General features: G+C 41.0%; 1 protein-coding gene across 2 annotated transcripts in view; it reads left to right on the top strand.

Annotated features, from left to right (window-relative positions):
* Positions 1-1,159: 1,159 nt before the first annotated feature.
* LOC306755127 (cadherin-4-like) overlaps positions 1,160-20,657 on the top strand; it is a gene marked incomplete at both ends in the record, with an annotated part of 261,980 nt that continues 242,482 nt past the window's right edge. For both annotated transcript variants that reach the window (XM_079239397.1, XM_079239398.1), the window contains 2 exons: positions 1,160-1,216; positions 2,379-2,490. In XM_079239397.1, coding sequence (XP_079095523.1) covers positions 1,160-1,216; positions 2,379-2,490 — 169 coding nt within the window. The remainder of the gene's footprint in view (positions 1,217-2,378; positions 2,491-20,657) is intronic.

Raw genomic sequence — 20,657 nt, 5'->3', positions numbered from 1 at the left:
CGCAGAGAAAGTGTCGGAGTTGCCGAATGAAGCGGAGAGTGTGGTAAGTAAAGTGTGGTAAAGTAAAATCAGCATCACAAGACGTTGCAAAATATCAAAATTTAGCTCTGGAAAGGACATCTCTGCAAAAAAAAAAAAAAAAAGAAAGAAAGGTAACCGTGTTAAACATCATTACATGACATGAAGGCAAAAAATAAATAAATAAATAAAAAAATAAAAAACAGCAAGAACAGAAGATCAAATACCACATGAAGACAGGCTTTTATCCCAGAAAGAGATTTATGTCTCTATAAACCCTTTCATCCACCTACCCGCAAGACTTTTGTCAAAATAAGATATTAAATAGACTTTGCCAGTTTAATACTCTACACTTACATTACACCTGTCACACTCACTTGTTAACATAAAAACTGACTCATGATTACATCATAAAACCAGTTTTCTGTGAATATTGTGCTCCAATATATCCCATCTAGGGGTTTTGTTATGTTGCATGCTTTTGCTGATATGACTGCAGACAGTGCACATCCATGGCCTTTGTGTTTTTGCACATTGTGCTTCAAATATCTGCCTTTATTTTTACAATCATAATACAAATCAAGAATTGCTGCAAAGGTTAAGGCTAACTGGAGTTGAAATGATAAACAGATGTCCGAGCTGCGGGCTCACAAAGCAGTTTAATGATCGAAGTTTGATGGCCACTGCTGGATGGGTTTGTCGTGCTCTTGGCAACTGTGGGGATCGTTTCATTTACAGCCATAAAAGTGGTTCAGCTTTGTAGCTCGCCATAGGAAGAGGAGGAGGGGGGGTTCAAATGTCGAAGTCCTCGGGAAGGCGTCACTACTGTGCTTGTTCAGTTCAAACAGTGTGTCTTTAAGTGCGTGTGTGGAGTTTTCCTGCACCGGCTGAGAGGAGGGGTTGGAGAGAGTGACGCTGGCTGCGCCTTGGAGCTGAGCGGAGCGCTCACCTGCAGATGAGAGAGCCGGGAAAAACTCGGGGCAGAGCTGCAGCATACTCACCGAGCTCAAGGAGGGAGCTAACCAACAGACTGACCAAGTAGGCGTTTGGAGATTTGGAACAATCAGAAGAATAACGAACCAAGCCTCTTTCTGGTCCCCCCCGCCTTGTCCAGGCAGCTTTGACTCGCTTGCTCGCCACAATGAGAACTGACTTCGCTGTGGTCCTGACAGCAACCTTTCTTCTGGACACATTCTGGGTGAGATTTCTCTCTTTTCGATCAAGTCGGTGATAAGAGTAAATAAGCTGGGAAGAAAAGTCCCACACAGTGTGATGGAGACGCTGCGGTGTGCTGCAGCATCAGCGCAGCGCTCTTCCTGGGTTCCCTGGCTACATTCATTGGCTCTCTGGTCAATTGTAACGTAAGATCAAACAAAAAGTAAGACTTAAAAAGACTAATATTAATACTGTCTGACTTAAAATCAGTGCTAGCTTGATCCCTGCGCAACAAGATCCATTTCAAGTTCCGTTACGCGCAACCTAATCACCAGCCTTTTATTCTTAAACTAATGCAGCGGTCCCGCTTTCCACCATTTGTAACTCTTCTAGCGAAAAAACAACTTGTATGTAAAAAGTTCAACTTTAAAGTTTTTTCCCCCTCCTAATATAAGTAAAAAAAACCAAAAGGGAGTCAGAGATTGTCCAAACGGCGCCCATTGGCCGCGTCCTGCTTCCCTTTGCGCCGTTTGCCAGTAGCCTTCCTCCCGTGTTTATTAAGAATCTAGAAAAATCACTCAAGTATACCCCATTTCTGCATTATTATCTCCCACGGCTCCAGTCCGGCGTGCCTCCTTTTCATTCCAGTCCAGCCGCCCTTTGCATCGTGCGCGCGTGTGCGCATGCACGTGTGTGGCCCTTAATGGGTCACATCGTTTAATTTAACCATCACTGAGCACTAAATGTTGGCTGCAAAGTTGTCAGTAGGAGCACATGCACTTTCTCGTGCACATGCAATACTCACCTCTTATGGACCCTTAAGCTGGAACAAGACCTAAGGGGGGGGGGGGGGGGGGGGGGGTTATGCTGCATTCATGCAGTTTCCTTTAGACTCTGCATGTGTTTTTGTGTTTGTCTACGAGTTTTTAGCCCAAAACTAAATCAGTTCTCGTTTCATTGCGGCTGGTTTCTTTATGAAGTCAGTAGATCTGCTCACAGAAACTGGACCTAGAGGACTTTTTAATCAGCAGTGTGCCCACCCAAGAGCATGCAGCTGATGAACTTGTTGAATGTTTTTCCTGTTTACTGCTGTTTTATATGTTTTTTTTTTCCCCTCCAAGGCTCTGTGTCAGAGAGAAGAAAAAAGAAATCAATGGAATCCATGTTTATCGATGCTTTAACACTATTTCTTTTCTTCCTTACAGAGGAATAATGGGGAGCATGCCTCTGAAGGTCCCTGCCGACCTGGCTTTTCACAAAGCTTCTACTCCGTGCTGGTTTCAAGGGATGTACTGCAAGGCCGTGGCATACTTAAAGGTAAGCCAGTTAATTGGCAAGTCAGGTGTTTGTTGCATTTTTTTTTCCAGACTATTTGCATTGAAAGTAAAACACTCTTCGACTGAAAGTGTGTGGAAGCATTTTCTTTCACTTACCACTCTGTTGTTTTTTCACACGACTGATTTTATTGCTTGTGTTAAATTGATATAAAACTAAAAAAGAAGAAGAAAAAAAAAGAGAGATGAACTTAATTCAGGTTTTTCCAAACATTTGAAGCTGGGACAGATTTCAATTATTGTAAACAGGAGAGCAACAGTGCCATGATGTAATTACACCGGTGTGCTGCTGCTCCGCACAGGGTGGCTCACAAACGTGTTGGGAATTTTTATGCAAAACTGTACGGGGATGCAACACCCCGCCCCTTTCTAATGCTCCAAACCCCTTTATGTTTCTTTTTAGATCCATAAACTGTAATTATTTTTTTCTGCAATTAGACCTCATCGGCATTGCAGTCTTTGCCATTATCTCCGTCTTTATTGCAATCGTTCGACATGCTAACGCCCTCACACCACAGCATATTACCAAGTTGTATGAGAGTTGCTTCAATTACACAAAGAGCCAACCAAGTTGGAGGGCCCGATAGTGCAGGAAATGGAATCGACATCCTGTGTCTAATCTGGCACTGCTCCTGCCAATGTGGGCTAATTGCAATTCTCTATTGATCCCTATATTTTTTTTTTTTCCCCCCTCATAGCTCAGCTAAGCTGTATTGTTTTGCTGTGGGCGCACAATAGCTCTTTTGTGGGTCGACTGTGTCTTCGGCAGCTGCGCGGTATATATTTCTCACTCTTCTTAGCCGTGAGAGACTTGGCGGGCATACAGCTGTCTAGACTCTCTCTTTTGACTGTGTGTACACATTTGACACCCACAGGCAAACAAACTGGCATTTTAGAGTAAAAGATATACCAGCAGTCCCATATAGTACACTCATTTTTGGTTGTTTTGTGGCGTTTGGCCGCGCTTGCTGATTGTTGAAGCGATGTAAGACGATGGAAACATCGCTGTATTTTAATGTTTCATTAAGTTCAGCATATTATATCCTTGCTGGGAGTGGAATTGGATGTGGGACAGTTTGACTGGTTGCAAGCTTGCTGTAAGTGTGGTAGTAATGTCTTCAGCCCAGCAGGGGGTGTCAACACAATCACAAATGATCAAAGAATGAGCCATCACTGCTGCACAGGAGCCATTTATTCCAGGCAACATTATTTATCTAGTTTGGTCTCGAGGAGATGAAATTGTCTCTCTATCTCCTTCCACACATAAACTAATCTTTGGTAGTCTAACATGCTCATTTTCTGTATTAGGAAATCAATTTGCAGCCAGCACCAGATGCTGTAGTGTCATTTTACTGCACACTTCTTTTTTCACTCTCTCTAATTTAAGCCACGCCAAAGTCAGCTTCAAACATAAAACGAGAATAAACCATGACGCATTCAACTGATTAATCGTATAGATCTGCAGTACATGTACGAAATTCCTTTAAATCCCAATCAAAGCTTGTAATTTCATTTAACATTTGTCATGAGGTTCACCACCGCTGCTTGAAACGATCTTGTGCTTATCTTTGCCGTGACACATGCACAACTGCGCTGGCCGTGTGTGTATCTGAAAGCACAGCTGCAGCAGCCAGGCACACACACACACACACACACACACACACACACACACACACACACACACACACACGTACACACACATCTTAGGTGTAAAATACGCACTCATCCAATGTGATTTACAGGGCTCAAGCAGTTGATTTATAGTGGGTAAGGGTGACAGTGAAGGCAGGCAGGAAGCGGCTCTGGAAAGGTTTTAATAATAACATTGTTTAACCCAAAGCCGTCAGATGGGAAAGGAAGTAATGACACCCACTCACGCGCGGATGTGCACACACTTAGACACACTTACACACAAACATTAATGTATTCATGTTAGCCACCAGGGGGAATAATGGGAAGGACAGAACTAGGACCTTGGCCATGATGGGAAGGATGTCTAGGTCTAGACAGGAGGTCAGCAGGGACGAGGGGGGTGTAACATTTCACATTTTATCATTTTGAGTCACTCTGATGGAGCAAATTTTCCAAAGTATACAAAAACAGATTTTTCTTGTATTAGAATTTTCTGCAGATATAATGATAAAGTCACAGCTGGACTTTAGCTGCATATTTATGTAGCCATTTCCATGGATTCATTTGTGTGTGTGTGTGTGTAAAAGTTTGTACCATTTCCCCTTTTTATTGTTGCTCTTTGTCTTCCAGTTTTCATGTTTTCATCTTTTCATTCTGCTTTTCTCTTATAGTCGGCAGCCATTCACACGTTCGGTTCGATGACTCGTTAAATCTTTCACTCAACTTTGTTTCCGATTAATCCTCTTTTAATGAACAATGGAGCTCATTTAGATCGCTCTAAAAATTCTGTGCACCGCCGCCAACGGAGGGTTTTCATTGATAAGCGCAGTCTGTTCAATAATCATTTGTGCACGCTTGATTGGCAATGACTCGTGCACGTCCAGCTCCGTGTGTGTCAGACGTACAGGCGTGAATTTGTGCTGGACATGTATTTATATGGAGAAGTTTCCATTTATTTTGACAAATATTGTGGCTTTGCCTGCTTGCCTCTCCACCATGTTGAACCATCCACCATAGTAACCCAGTAGTGACCCAGAAGGGAACGGTGGGGGCCAGCTACTTTGCTGCAACACAGTGAAAAAATTCTGCATTTACCTTTGAAAATGTCTTTGTGCATTTAACAGAGAAGAAGGTTTGCCTTGAATTTTAGCAATGAGTTGCCAGGTTCAAATTAAAAATAGTCCAGAATCAAGGAAGATAAGGGTTTAATAGTTCAGAGATTCGCTCATGCAGTGTGAAGATGTGTGTCTGTATTTACGACACTGTCAATGCACTGGACATTTATTGTCTTTTATGCCTTCACAGTAGATCTATACCAGTGGTTTCAGCACTCATGGACCCAGCATTACAGCTAGAGCTTTGCCAGACTTTGTTTAACAAACAACTGCAACACACTGAACTTCTTTTCCTGCCGAAGACTAACATTTTAAATGCGACTCTTATGACAACCGCACTGTGACGTGGTTAGCAGCTTCTCTGAAGAGCAGGAAGATTCCTGACTCAAGTCTCTGCTGTGGTCTTTCTGTATGTTTGCATATTGTTCCAGGACCTGTGAGGGTTCTCTCCAGGTGCTCTGGCTTCCTCCCACAGCATGTTAGGTTAATTGGTTAGTCTAAAATGACTGTAGGGGTGAGAGTGTGCATGCATAGTTGTTTGTCTTGTCTCTGTGTTGGCCCTGTGATGGACTAGTGCTCATTGAGTGTGTACCCTGCCTCTATTCCCATGGTGGATGATTCAAGCTTCAGCCCTTCCCACAACCTTGAATAGGACAAAAAGGACAAAGTACATATGGAAAATAAATCGGTGATTAACACCGCATAACTGCTCTTTTTACAGCAACGTTAGAAAAAAAGAAGTTGTTAAATAATGTAATGTTTAATACTGTACACAGCAGAGGGAATATCATGAGTTGAAGTGCAGTCTGAATCATACAGATATGGTAAATAGAGCGGGTGTATGCAACCTCATCCCATGTGTCCCTGTATCCCTCTGCTGATTCTGTTCCTGGTAATGAAAGCCAGGGATGGTGGTTTCAGCTCAGCGAGCCCACTCTGCTGACCTTGGACTTTGTTTGGGTTGCTGGTGGTTTTGGGCAGCCCTCGCTTTCTCTATAACTCTGAATGTGTTTGCCTGAGTGTGCACGCTTTAGAATAAGGGAGAAAAAGGAAAAATAAACTGAAAGACAGAATTAGATCCTGCTATGTGATGTGCCACTTTTGGACATGTTACTACCTGTTTTTTTTTAGGATTGTTGACTTAATAGAGTGGATTCTAAGAAGGGATTGGAACATTTTCATCCAGTCAATGTTATGAACTCCTCTGATGCCAAACAACAATGTGACCCTGTCCATATCTCAGCAGCTAGAATGAAAGCGTTAACGGGATCCAATCCGCATTTAACCCTCCGATCTATAATCAAGATGGCTACTGTGCTCAGAAATGCATCTTCTGATCTTGCATCTTCAGATGTGCCAGGCTGTCTCTAACACACATAAGCATGCACACTCACTCATCTTAACATGCATACATATAAACCCGCAGTCAGTTGCAATGTTTCTTATTTATACTGCAAGTCAGTGGAGATTCACCACGCAGTTGTTTCCATCTAAATCTATGTTTTGCCTCTCTGAAACACATTACTTTGTCCCTTCGGTGCCATCTTATTTCCAATGTATTCATAGCCTATTCTGCTTTTTGCCCATATTTTTTGAATAGGGAGAAACAAGGAGGAATGCATGAGAGAGTTTTGTGTTCTGAATAAAACAAATTGCTTAGTGCTGTAATTTTCTGTGGTATAATATTTCCCAAAAAACCCCTTCCAGCGGACATCCAGTCGGCCCTGGGTGATGAGTCTGACTCGCCTTGGCTGGGGAAGTTTTCCTATGAGGCTTTAGGTGATTTTTCAAAATCTAATAGCCAGGCTAGTATTTTGCTGTAGGCTTTGTATTCTGAACATAATTTTTCAACTTGAAGCTTAGAAGTTGATATACAGTAAGTATCAATTTCAACCCAGTTTAATGCACAGAACTATTTTCATATGAAAAATGACTCACCATCACAAATACCCTTATAGGGTCTTTCGCCTCAGGTTTCCATAATAAACCCAGAATGATGTTAAAATTTCCTGCCCTTCCCCCTAAAAATCGAAGCTGTCACAAGCTCTTCAGTGGATCAGAGTTCTGATGCTGAGGGGACTGAAGTCGGCTGGAAAGAGTGACTCATGATCCTGAATAAAAGGAGCCTTTTTTTGTCCCTATGCTCTGCAGGGATGGATAATACATCGGCTTTCTCTTCCCTTTCACCCTCAAACTGAATTTGATTGTGTTTTATTTCCTGTTTACCTTTTGCCCCAAATCTCATGATGCGTAGCCTGCAGTTTTATTTGGGTCGATAGCAAACAGCCCTCCTAATGGAGATTAGACATAGTTGGAATACAGTTTCCCTTGCTCCTGTCTGCATTTGCCTAGATCTTATTTTTCCTCTGTCTTTTTACTTTAAAAAACAGAAGATCTTACTTTTTTTTTTTTTTTTTTTATAATCTGTGGAGAATTCTTTTCTCTCATTGATTCTCAATTTCCCCCTTTCCAAAAGTCTATTATATTGCAAAAGCGAGGAAAAAAGAAAAAAAATAATGGCACAAATTCACATTCAGTCCTCACCATCTGTTTGAGCCTCTTCATGGTTTGCAGCTAATTTTTGTTGGGACTTTCCATCATGGACACAGGAGCAGCCACATCTGTTTTCCAGTGATTATTAATCACAGAAATCTTTCAGGCGGACTCCTGTTGCATGTCTTTGGAGACAGGGAAGACGCAACAGACAGAGTGAGGTGCTGCTTTATGCTTTTAAGGCCAAAGGCTAACGTGACCTCAGGGAGCTGTGATGTGTAACCTCATGTCTTATGTACTCACTATATGTGTGCAACAGCTTATGAGAGTTTGTGTGCATTTTCCAGAGGGGCTCATATAAGATGATTTTGCCCCATGGCTGAGTGTTTTTTTTTGTTTTTTTTTCACCTGCCAGGATCTATAGATGAGTGTTTTATGAGGTGAACGTGGAGGAAAGGTTTGAAGGTGTTACACCTGCACCAAAGCCTGTTGATTAATACTATTAGGCTTGGGAAACCACGCTGTAGAATATTTATGCGCCTTTTGTGTGCTTAGTGTGGAAAGTACATTTAGATGAAATTGCCGTGTGCAGTGACTGACTGGCACAGCAGATCTCTTCCAGGTTTTTCCAAGCCGGCCATTAGGAAGGCAAGCAGGAGAGAATGAGGGAGGAAAGAAAGCAGGTGGAGGCCATTATTTTTAATGGGATTTTTTTTTACATCAACTCCCTTTGTTTGGAGAGGAGAGACAAGGAGAAAGGAGAGGTAGGTAAGAGAAAGCTGAATGAAAAAAAAAAAAAAAGGTTGGCGACTTCCTGCGGATTAAGTTACTCTGCGGTGTGTGTGAACTCTGCATCCATGTCATCTGCTCGGAACATTAGGAGACCTCCTGCCGCAGTATGATGAGCCTTCTGGGGTTCTGCAGGACCGAGGTTATGGTCCTCCTGAAGACATTAAACCCTCTTTAAATACTTTCTTTCGACTCTACCTCTTTAATGCACAGATGGTCTGTGTGGGTTCCGACAGCTGTAAGATGACAAGAAGACACTTGTGCCCTATATCCTACACATACAAATGCACATTTTATTTGAGGTTAAAGAGCTTTTTTTTAGGTCGTGGTGTCAGATTAGGACTGCAGAGCGACTTCTGTAACCTGTGTTCCGGTTGTCTTTTGTGGAAAAAGTCTTCAAATGGAGCAACAGGCAAGCCCGGTGCTCCTGTGGCTGTTTTCTTTCTGGGATATTGTTGACAGGGATTACATCAGCAGGATAATGATAAGCCTACATTGTTGTTTACTGTTTGCTTGAGATTCACACTGGCCATGTCCTTCAGCCTGACTACTGTCGGAGGGTGACAAAGAGGATGGAATAAAGGGCGACAGACATTTTCCTCTCAGCAGGTTTAAAGAAGCGGTTTAAGATAAATGTTGCATGATACCGCGGACGTTTGGATGAAGGTTTCAAATTGGTCACAGACCTTAACACACAGAAGAATTCACATAAACCCACGATGTCACTCTCAAACTAACAGGATTGAGATTTACAGACTCTCTCCCAGTGTGCACACGACTCCAGTGTAGCTTTGGCTTTGGAAGAGACACTATGGTATCCTTGTCCTGCCCACTCACTCCTCCTCCACTGCTTCTGTTTGTCTATGGCGGCATTTTAATTAGACTCTAATCGATTCAGTTACAAAGCCAGTGTGAAGGCATCCAAGAAAGTGATGATTCAGCTATCAGGGCTCCATCAGGTTTTATTTTGTTGGTGGGCTGTAATAAAGACAGGCAGAGTCAGCCGGAGAGACAATAGTGACACCATTTTGTAGCTGCTGCTTCATTCCTTTCACTTTCGCATTTCTATTACTCTTTTAGCATTGAGCAAATTAAAAATGCATGAGCTGGCTTTGGATAGTTCTGCTTCTCTCAAAGATCGTTGCTTGTACTTTCTTGTAGCTAAACATAATTAAAGAGACATAGACAAAATCTCATTTTCAGCTGTTGTCATGAGTGTGAAAAAATAATGGAAACTGGTCCAGTCTTCTCACCTCTAACCCTTCCGTTATCTCTCCGCTCTGCTAAATTTCCCCAAGACTTAGATCAGATCATTATATTTAATTAATGAAACTTGTGTCCATTTCTCACACTTTTCTAATCAAGAGTAGAAGTGTGTGATCTGTCTGTGGGCAGGAAGAATCCAAGAGCATTACAGCCTCATATGCTATTCCCTTTGCTTGAAGCTCCCTAGTCTTTGTTAAGGGAGGATGAAACGAAGGATGGAAGCCCTCAGAAGACATAGCTGTCTGGTAATCACTAATTGTGTGCTGAACTCCTTGTGAATGTTCCCCATGTACTGCTTAAGTTCAGCACACAGTCAAATCATTGCCTCTGTACAAGGAAGCTGAGGAGGAGCATGGGGGACGGAGGGAGAAAAGGATGAAGAGTTAGGGGTCGACAAACAGAGTGCCAGTAATGTTAATTAATCAGAAGACAATGATGAGTCCCGCGGTGTCTGGGCCCGTGCTATTCAACAGGCTGAAAGCTAATCAGGGGCTAACAAAGGCCCTGACTGAGGAGCCCTGCTCTTTGCACAGAGGCAGTTGATTTATGTTGAGATAGATGTTGCATTTTATTGACAGTCTTTATTCATTTCCCCAAAGTGGGAACTCTTAAATCTCCCTGTAGTTTGATGCAGTGCAGAGATTATGGCCACGGGAATGCTACCGCACAAACATTTTCAGTTAGAGCGAATGTAGCTAGAAGATCTGCAGCCACGGGGTACTTTCAAATCCAACATGTAGAACAAAGCTAGGCCCTGTAATAGACTGGCGACCTGTCCGGGGTGTACACCGCTAGTCGCTTGAGGATTGCTGCGATAGGTTCAAGCCCCCATAATTGAAATAAGCAGTCTTGAAAAATGAATGAATAAAATTCATTCATTGTATACATACATACATACACACACACACACACACACACACACACACACACACACACACATATATATATATATATATATATATATATATATATATATATATGTATATATATATATATATATATATATATATGTATATATATATATATACACATAATCAAGTTATTTAAAAAAAATCATACAATGTGATTTCCAGATTTTTTCACTCCATTATTTCTGAGTGGGAGAACTTGCATCACAGAGTGTAATACCTAAACACCTATCTGTAAATACCTATTTGCTTCGCTGTATAGATCATCATATATAATGAATGCAAAGAGTTAAATCTATAAACACTGGCTTAATATTTGGCTCAAGAGCTGATTTTTATTTGATAGCTTAATCATGAAGTAGTCACCTGTTTCGTTAGAATATATTCAAAGTTCTTATTGTATTTGATGATATTCACTGTAATTTAGAAGACTGACAGTGTAGATAGTAAGTAGACAGAAGGATATATAGGGGATTATGATCTTTTCTGGAAGATCCACAGTAACCTTTATTTCAGAAAATAATGTCACAGACAAGCAAAAGCTTTTCAGCTGGAACACGTTTAACCTCCAGTTTTCAGTTTACAAAATATGTTGACTTGCCTTCAGAACACAGAGAGGCTAAATTCTTCTTTCTTTTTTCCTTATTTAAAATTACATCTGCCTGAATATCAGCACAGTTATGACAGTGCTTGCGATGAACTGTCTGTAGCTTGTGCACACTCAATTTGCACTTACACTTGCAAGTCTCCAAACAACAAACAGACCTATTAAAACCATGATGGCTCTTGAATTCAGAGCTGTCCAGTCCATTGTGCTGCTGTGAGTCTATTTTGGATCCGTACAGCATTTGCCCGTGCAATCAGAGAGGGTTTAAAACACATCACTGGCTATTCTACCTCAGAGTTACAATTAAATGGTGAAAAACCAAAAAAAACAATTAGCAGGTTGACATTTTTTGTGCAGCGTGGGTGTGAACAGTCATTTACATGTAGAATTCAACAATGATCCTTGAACTTATTTCCTGGAAGAACCTGCGGAATCAGAGGGAAGTAAAATGTTGACATCAAGATGTTCATTTTACCTTAAAGGCAGTGTTTCACAAATCCGGTCCTCAGGACCCCCTGCCCTGCATGTTTTATAGGCAACTCTACTTTAACACACCTGGATTAAATAAAGGCTTGTTGACAGGTTCCAAAGAACTTGATGAGGATGTTCAATAATCTGACTCAGGTGCTTTGGAAGAGGATCATGTCTAAAACAGGCATGTCAGGGTGGCGCTAAGGACTGGAACTGAGAAACACTGCCTTAAAGGTAACATGTTTACTCTGAACAACAGTGCTTTCTGTGAATATTTGTAATTATGTGCTTTGTTTGAATCATGAACTGAGTGCTGAAGATCAGTATGTGAGCATGCGGGATTATTCTGCTTGTAAGGCTTAAAAAGGCCTTGGAACACTGTTTGTCAAACTCTGTGCCTTGTGAGCTCGCCATTTTAAGCCTTGGGACCCAACACGCTTTTAAAAGCAAACTGGTCAGACTCCCTTTCTTCTGCTTCTCTCTATCTCACTATTGTCTTTTTCAACACATCAGAGGAAGAAGCGAAGAGCGAGGGTAATAAAAGGACCTGCTTTCCTCCTCTGGGCCTGGGAGAATGTAGAGGAGCAGATAAGTTGTCTGAGAATGATCAAAACAAAGTGAATCCCATGGCCGCAGAGGGAACAAGCTCCTGTGTGGGAGAGGGGGGGGGAAAGAGGGAGGAGAAACAGTGGAATAGGAGAAGGGCTGGAGGAGTAACCACACTGAAGAGAAGACAATGTTTGCTCAGCTTTGAGCTTGGAGGAGATGATAGATGTTTGAACACAGATACACATAAAGCCCATGTCTGTTGTATATCCTACTGAATATTGATGATGGGTATGATGGTGGCCTTTGCAGAATGGTAACAATGGATGCTTTATTGTCCCCTTAATGACCTGGTCTTCGGGAAATTTTAGTTATAGACCCATACATGTACGGACATCCGTTGTCGCTTGCCCCTGTAGGTAGAAGCAAGGCTCTGGTTTTGTGTTTGATTGTCCTAAAGAGAGAAATGAAAGGATTACAGAGCAATGGTGTGATCCAGCCGTCAATCACACACTTAATTAGCAAACACGTTTCAGAACCAGCCACAGAAAAAGGGGGAGGAGAGGGGCATAAAAGGTGGATAAGGGGGGGAGTGGGCGGAGGTAAAGCCTAAGTAAGGGAGGAATGACAAGGAGGATATAAGAGAGTAGGAGGAAGAGGAAACCAAAGCTAGGAGGAGAGGAAGAGCAGAGGTAACAGCCTCCCTGTTCTGCTCAGGGGGGCTCTGCAGAGTTTTTATTAAGCTTTCATCTGCCTTTCCTTCCCTCCTCTTCTTCTCACTGCTTCCCACCCCAGCAGCACAAGTAAAAGCCGATGCAGGGAATGCTAGCCATGTCAGTCACGTCTCAAACCTGCAGTTCTGCTCGTAATTCCCAGATTAATTAAGAACGGCGATTTGTTAATTTAATTGTAGGTGTTGGGTGTTTTTTTTATTTATTTAATTTTTTTTTTTTTCATCCCCTTCTCTGTTGCTTTCTTCTGCTGATTGCTCCCTATCATCCTCTTGGCAAGCTGATTTGCCCTACAGCTTTGAGGAGGGGAAATGAAAGGTATAGCAGAGGAAGCCTTCAGATGGTTTATTAAGAATTGATTTGCCATGGTAGCAAAGAGTCAGACTGTGGGGAGATACATGTTGACATGCCTCCCAGGCAGACACCCCCAGGGTGTCAGAGGGGGGAAGGAAAGACTGAGGGAGATGCAGGAAGAAGGTATTATATTGTTTGGGTGGTTTCAATGAGTACATTTATGGACCACGGCTGATCGACAGGCAGCACCTAACCAAATCTGGACCCCTTAGACTCTAGGCAGCGTTCATAATTCAGCATCTTCCTCGTGACCAGCGCCTTTCATATGATAAAACAGTTGGCAGTCAGATTACTTTGCCCAGTGAGACATGGAAAAAGCAAGAAAATGTCATCGCGCCCTACTGTGAAACTTATATTTCTGTTGTCTGGAAATCTGATTGCTTCATATGGCTGTTACTGGTTAATCTAGTCAAAATGGCTCCCCTTGCACGACTGCCAGAAACTATTTAAGTGTCGAATCAGAACTAAGTTGCTAATGAATTTACATTAGCACAGTGCTCCAGTTCCAAAAGAAAGGCCTAGCCACCTTTCCCGCTGTGTGTTGGCTGCACTACTGTCACATCATCCTACTCATGAGCAGGCGTGCGTTGGACAACATGGAAGGCAAGAGACAGATGACACATCAGAGGCATTACAGCTTCAAAGCTTAGGAGAGAACAGAGAAACAGAAACCCCCGCAGCTAAAAGAGATGGTTAAGGAGGCAGCGCATCTTATCTTTAGCAGCATATCTCCGCTTGGGCACACATGAAGCCCCTTGCCCCTTCATTTACAGCTGGTCAGCTACCAGCTACCATGGAAGCTCATTGACTGTCCAGTCAGGTTTTTTTTAATCCTTGGCGTATTTTTCTCATGTCAGGTGCGGCTGCTGCCATTGCTAATAGTCATGACTTGATTGGACGCTGCTGCGTTCCATTCCCTCACACCGCAGACGCGTGGCATTTCTCATTATCCCTTTACTTAATTTATAAACAGAGTATTCATTGTTTGGGAAATTGCAAAGTTTTGCGGCAGCAATTCAATGGTTCATGTTGAGTTTTAAGCAAATTGGTTTGAAATTAGAAATGTGTTCCTTGTTTATCCCTGTTTTTGGATCAGTGTGTTTGTGTACAAAGCATTGCACATGTGTGCACATGCATGTAAAACTCTTTATCTTTATTTTCTGTTTTCTGAGACGAGCTGAAGAAAATAAATTCAAATACTGAATAAACACTGATTGGGAAACTGATGAGGGCTTGATGTTGCGCCTCAGAAAACCATTTTCTTTTTTGAGCATCTACGATGAAATGGATTCACTTAACATAACAGGGAAAACGAAACCATTTAAAGTTAGCCCTTTTAAATCAGCCGGAGCCATTGGTCTTATAATGCATCAAAAAGTCAGCACCCAAAGTACATTTAAACATGCACAAATTACAAAAATTACATTTTCTACACACAAATATTTTACTTTCAGCTTTACAAATCTAATGCTTTTGCATTTAAAAAGGCTTCTACACAGACATATGGTTAAATATGTGTACAACAATTGCATGGAATGAATGGACAAAACTGCATTCATGCACAAATCAGCGGTTTGCGCTTTGAGTGCTTTTCTAGTTTTTAAAATGTTTAGTTAATGTTTAATGTTTAGTTTAAAATTAGTTTACATTAAAAAAATCTTTTGCAGTTTACTCAACATGTATTTTTTTAACTGTTCATTCAGTTATGGCCTTAAGGCATATATATAATATATATTTGGAATATAAGGTTTGCATTGGTCTATAGCAAATTGAAATTCTCCAAATAAATGGCACTGCAACAAGCAAAATGTAAAAAAAAATTGTCTATCAATTTTTTTCTTTGGTAGATTTTAAAGGGTTAATGATATTGGATATAACATCCCACTCTCTGGCTTCTTGCTGTACGGCTCTAGGTTGGACTATACTCTACATGTGGTTGAAGTGCTGCAGTGGAAGTGGTTCTGTTAAGTTAATCAGCTCTTTTTGTGGTTTGCCTTTTTTATCCAGTAAGCTGGCATAATTTAGGTCCAGGAATTGGAAAAGTTGTGGTCTGCTACAACTGAAGTCCTGCCGACTACCTAAATTGCAAAAATTCAGACTATGAAAACTCTGGAGGAGAGCTTTTCTTCTCAGAGGAAGTTGGGAAGAAATGCTGAGTCAGATCAGTGGACAGAAGGAATAGAAACAAATGATACTGCATTGAAACTCAGTAACACAGAGGTTAGAAACGCTCTACATATAACATCTCCTCCTTGTCTTAAAGAGACATATCTTTTATTCGTTTGATCAAAGCTGCATTTCACTTTTACGAGAACTAATCAATTTATTGAATTGAAATTGATTTAACCGTGATTTCCAACAAATTTCACTCCTGATTAGTAGGATGTGTGCTGATAATCCATTTTGCAGATTCTTGCAACATATATGAGTGGCAATAACTCAGGTCTTGTAGTGAATTATTGGAACTAATGCTACCCCCCTTTGACTTTACAGAAAATATTTGCAAATTGGTTTAGGTAGCAACCACTTATACAGCTGAGTTAAGTGCAAAAGCACAAGCTAATGTCCTCAAAATGAATAAAAATCCAGAGTCAGAGGCTCACGTAACAGACAGAAACACCCTCCATCTGTTTTCTCTCCATTTTGTGATGGATCAATGCAGTCAGGCTCCTAATACAGCTCTTTTACACCTAATGCTTGTTAAAGCTACATGCCTGGCTCGATTGATCCATTTCAAAGCATAGAGAAAACAGATGTAAGGTTCTTTTTTTCTGCATTTGTTTTCAGGTTAACTTGTAATTGTGTATATTTTTTTCTGTTAATATGAATAGAAATCAGCCAGTAACAGCTGGTTTTGTTAGTTTATGTAAAAACAACAAATAAACATTTTGCCAGAGAGATTTTGAAAAAATATATAATTTGTAAAGAATGTTTTCTGGAATTAAACACAGTGAATCCTCAAAGTGTATTGTTGACTTCTGTTTGCAGTGTATAATATAAAAACAACAAATGCGATGCACCAATCCCCTTTTTTTCCACTGCTGATACCAATCTGATACGATCCTGATGCAAAAATCATCCTGCAGCCATCGCCGAAATGTAATGCTGAAAAAACTTCACAATCTTCATAAATAAGAGGATAAAGTAGCTTTCAATGGATTTGGTTCACCCCCTATATGCCTAAAAAAAGCTTTTTTCACCACATGTTTAATATGGCATGAATAAAAGTTTCATGAAATAGAGTTAAATAGACAGTTAAACAGTGAATTTGTTTTGCCTCAGTCAAAGTCGAATGCAAAGTTTACCAGAGTACAGGAGAAATGGTTTCAACCCATCTTGCAAAGGGAAGGCGTCGCTTGCCAATTTGCATCCTCTAGTTGAGGACCTCCAGTAGTCCTCTTCATAAACTCTGAATGAATGACCCTAGTAAAGCAGCTTCTCTGATGCCCCCCAGATCGGGCTAATCCTATCACATCTGTTCCCCCGCTTTGGTTTGAATGTCGCTTTTATGATTATGATTTACTTGTATTATTACTGACTACAAGTACAGGCACATGCACTTAGTATCAGGCCCACAACAGAATAGAATAGAGTAAAATAGAATAGAATAGAATGTATCATATATAAAAACATCATTTAATATACAACTATAAAATACAGTTTCAATAATTTCTTTTAAATAACCGTGTTCATGACAATAATAGTCAAAAATGATATTAGGTTTTATTATTATAATGATTTTACTGAACAAAACTAACAGTGAAGACAACAACATGCACAGTGCTCCATGGCTACACTGTGAGTTTTCTTCCTTTTACATCATGAGCAGTCAGAGATTGAGTGGTAGTTTTTGCAACATGGGCAGGAGCGTTGTCGTGCATGAAGATGATTTTATTGTAGAAGGCACATTTTCCTTTTATACCATGGCAGGAAATGGACAGTTAGAAATTGCATGCTTTTTTCTCAGGTCATTTTGACAGCCTCTGGCATCCTGGAGAGGCCTATCCTATCCTATCATCTCACACCCCGTTATTCCAACCCGAAATATCTCTCCACTGCGTTCTTGCTGATGAGTCTTATTGTGATGCGATGTGGTGACCATCCACCAACCATCCAGAAGTCTATCCATCTGCACCTTCCAATGTAGTTGCTTAAAAATTTGAAACAGCTTCCAGAAGCAGTTTTCATTTAATTAAAGGAGCAATGTGTAACAAAATTGAAGGTCAATGACAAAAATGTTATGTAAGAACAACTATGAAATTGTTAGGTTGCTGTCTTGCTGTATGCATGTCTGCAGGGTAGATGCTAAGGTCTTCCAGATGCAACTGTACCACGGAGAAACACACAGGAGGACATTCAAGCTTTGAAGCTTTCAAGCATTACAGCACCACATTAACTTGCAGGAGGTATACTGTGATGACAGTTCAGAAAGTTCAATTTGATGTCAGATCCTGTTCTTCAAATGCAATATTTCCATCCCTGTTTATCTCTTGTCAGTAGGATTCTACAAAGTTTTGCTGCATGATCTTGCTTTCATGTGTGTTGCTTTTGTCTGTCAGCGCAGAAGTGATTTGTCCTGCAGATGCAGACTAATGAATGAGGCGTCCTGCTCGTGGGCTGATATTAGCCTTGGTAGCAGTTCTTTTGATGTGATTAGCTCCACACTCTCTCTTGACAAATTGGGCTGTCCTTTCCTTACAGCTGAAGCACTAATCTATGCCAAGAAACAAAGAAGCTCCTCCCGTTTACCAGGGCACGTATCTCTTTATGTGTGTGTTTGTGCATGAATGTGTGTTTAAGACAGATCGATTGAAGAATTAAACTGTGGGAAATCATCTCATTCACTGTCATAAACTGACTGATATGGTGTTTTGCACACTAATTCCTCATCTAATTTGCTCATTCTGGCTTTGGATGTTACCATACTCCTATTTACACATCTGTCAGTCATCGCTGGAGAGCAGCGTTGAGCAGTTCATAGTGCAAAGAAAGGGAACTAGAGAGGGGAAGTCTTGCTGCCTTGTGATGTGAAATCGACATGCATTCATGAACTTTGATAACAGAAGAAAAAAAAAACAGGTGTTTCGGATTTATTTAGGTGACAACTACTGGAGGACTAAAATATTACTGCGTGAAGTATCTCCCATTTTTTGTCATTAGGGTGCGAATATAGTTACTGTAATTAAGCATTAGCCTCCAAAAGAACAATAAAACATAAAAATGTTGCTAAAAGCAACCAGGCACGTGCCTAATTAATAAACGTATGGTACCAAAGCCATTTATCTGTAGACTGTTCAGAACCTTTACTTGCACACATGTTTAGTTAAACTCTGTCATTTGTTTAAAACCCCTTTGCTGCATCTCTAATAATGTTGTCTAACTGAGCCGTTGGGCCCCATACACACACACACACACACACACACACACACACACACACACCTCTACCGATATATCTACTGTGACTGTTTGTCAGACAGATTGCGGCCACTTAGAAAAGAAAAAGCCTCACTCTAATCCTAACCTCATGCATCAGATTCTGGTTATGCAGTCTGAACTTATTGCCTACTGAGTCATTTTGGTCGGCGCTCAGTGACAGCCTCCACAAACCGTGCAAATACCTCCGTCTTGTCAGACCACAATGAGAAAATCACAATTTGTGGACTCGCAGCGTGAAGCAATCAACTGCCCTTCAATCTAACTTCAGCAAAGTACTGGATGGCAATTAGCATTATTGATTAAATGAATCAATAATTGATTGTCCAGGGTTCTTTATAAGTTTTTTTTCAAAGCATCCTTTTTTTTTTTTTTTTCTTTCGACTACCTTTATGTACAAAAGTTTCAGACCCATCCACATAACAGATTTAGTCTCCTTGGTCAACTGACTGTTCCTCATCGGATCGTGACTGGCATTTGGTTTTCTGTTTAAAACAAACCTTCAGATCATTTGTTATACTTTCTGTAGAAACAGTGGAAGGGAACTTTAATCTCACATCAGGCCTTAATGCATGCGTGTGTGTATGTGTGTCCAACTTGAAATCTGATTGTGTAACCATGCTTTCCTTCCTAACTAATAAATGTTTGAACAGAGAAGACTACAGCGCTCACAAAAATGTTCCAAACAGACAAAGGGCAAAACATTTTCTTCTTCATCTGTTTGCAGTCAGATTTATCTTGGAAATGAACACATAAAACATCCAGCCTCATCCCTCCAGCACCTTTAGGAAGATTCTCCAAATATTTAACTTTAATTTAGATACCGCAGCTCGGAAGGAATTGTATTGGAGGGCTTGCTCTGAAACTTTTTGTATAATGGAAGTCCATCAGCGGAGCCACTTAAGATAGTGTTTAATGAATTGTGCAGGCCCGGGATGGGGGGGGGGGGGAGACCTGAGGTGGGAGACAATGAGGTTGTATATATTACATATATCTGATGGGATGCCTGCACATTAAGCATAAAGCATGCTCATGCCATCATCAAGGGAAAAGGGATTTGCATATCCGGCGCTTGAGGAAATAAGAAAATGGGCTCTTTTTTTTCCTAACTCTCATCGTGGACATGGCGGGAGAGAAAACTTGCCTTGGAGTTCAAATGTATGTTTAAATTTAAACTAAACTTCTGACAGGTCATTTTTGGTGACATCTCGAGTTTTTCTTTTTGGTTTTCGCTTGCCTTTGAATTGTTAATAGTGACTGAGGAAGTGAAAAGGTGCTACTGTTTGCGCCCATTCAAAAAAAAAACCCAAAACAAAAACTTCCCATCACCCAAACGTGCACACACAAACACGCACACGTTCAGGCACACATGCACCTTAGTCTGCTACTGTGGTAAGTGGAGATTCTTATCACTGATTTTCCCGTTTCTCTTCTCTGTTCAGCCACTGCAGCGCCTCCCAACTTATCTGGCTCTGACAGAACAATGCTGCAGTAGGAGGGCACTCAAGGACAGATTAGATTGTTTTGGGATTCTCATTTCTCATTTTTTTTTATAGTTGTCTGTCTATGTGTTCCCATTTCTATTACACATCCCTGCCCCTGTGATATTGTTTGTCCGTCTTTATCACTTCCGACCAAATCTACTCTTTATCTTGGGCTGAAGAGAGGCCTCGGTCTTGTCTCTGTTTAGTTCCTCCTTTGCTGATGTGTGTCAGTTAAAAGCGAGCTCCTGGTTAATGTGTGAGAGCATTTGCATTTTTTTTATTTAGCATTTTTGCATTTGCATTTGTGTGCTGGTTTCCACA

Source organism: Telmatherina bonti, assembly GCF_933228915.1.
Source record: "Telmatherina bonti genome assembly, chromosome: 4".
NCBI classification, from domain to species: domain Eukaryota; kingdom Metazoa; phylum Chordata; class Actinopteri; order Atheriniformes; family Telmatherinidae; genus Telmatherina; species Telmatherina bonti.
This window is presented reverse-complemented; position numbering and strand designations above follow the sequence as displayed.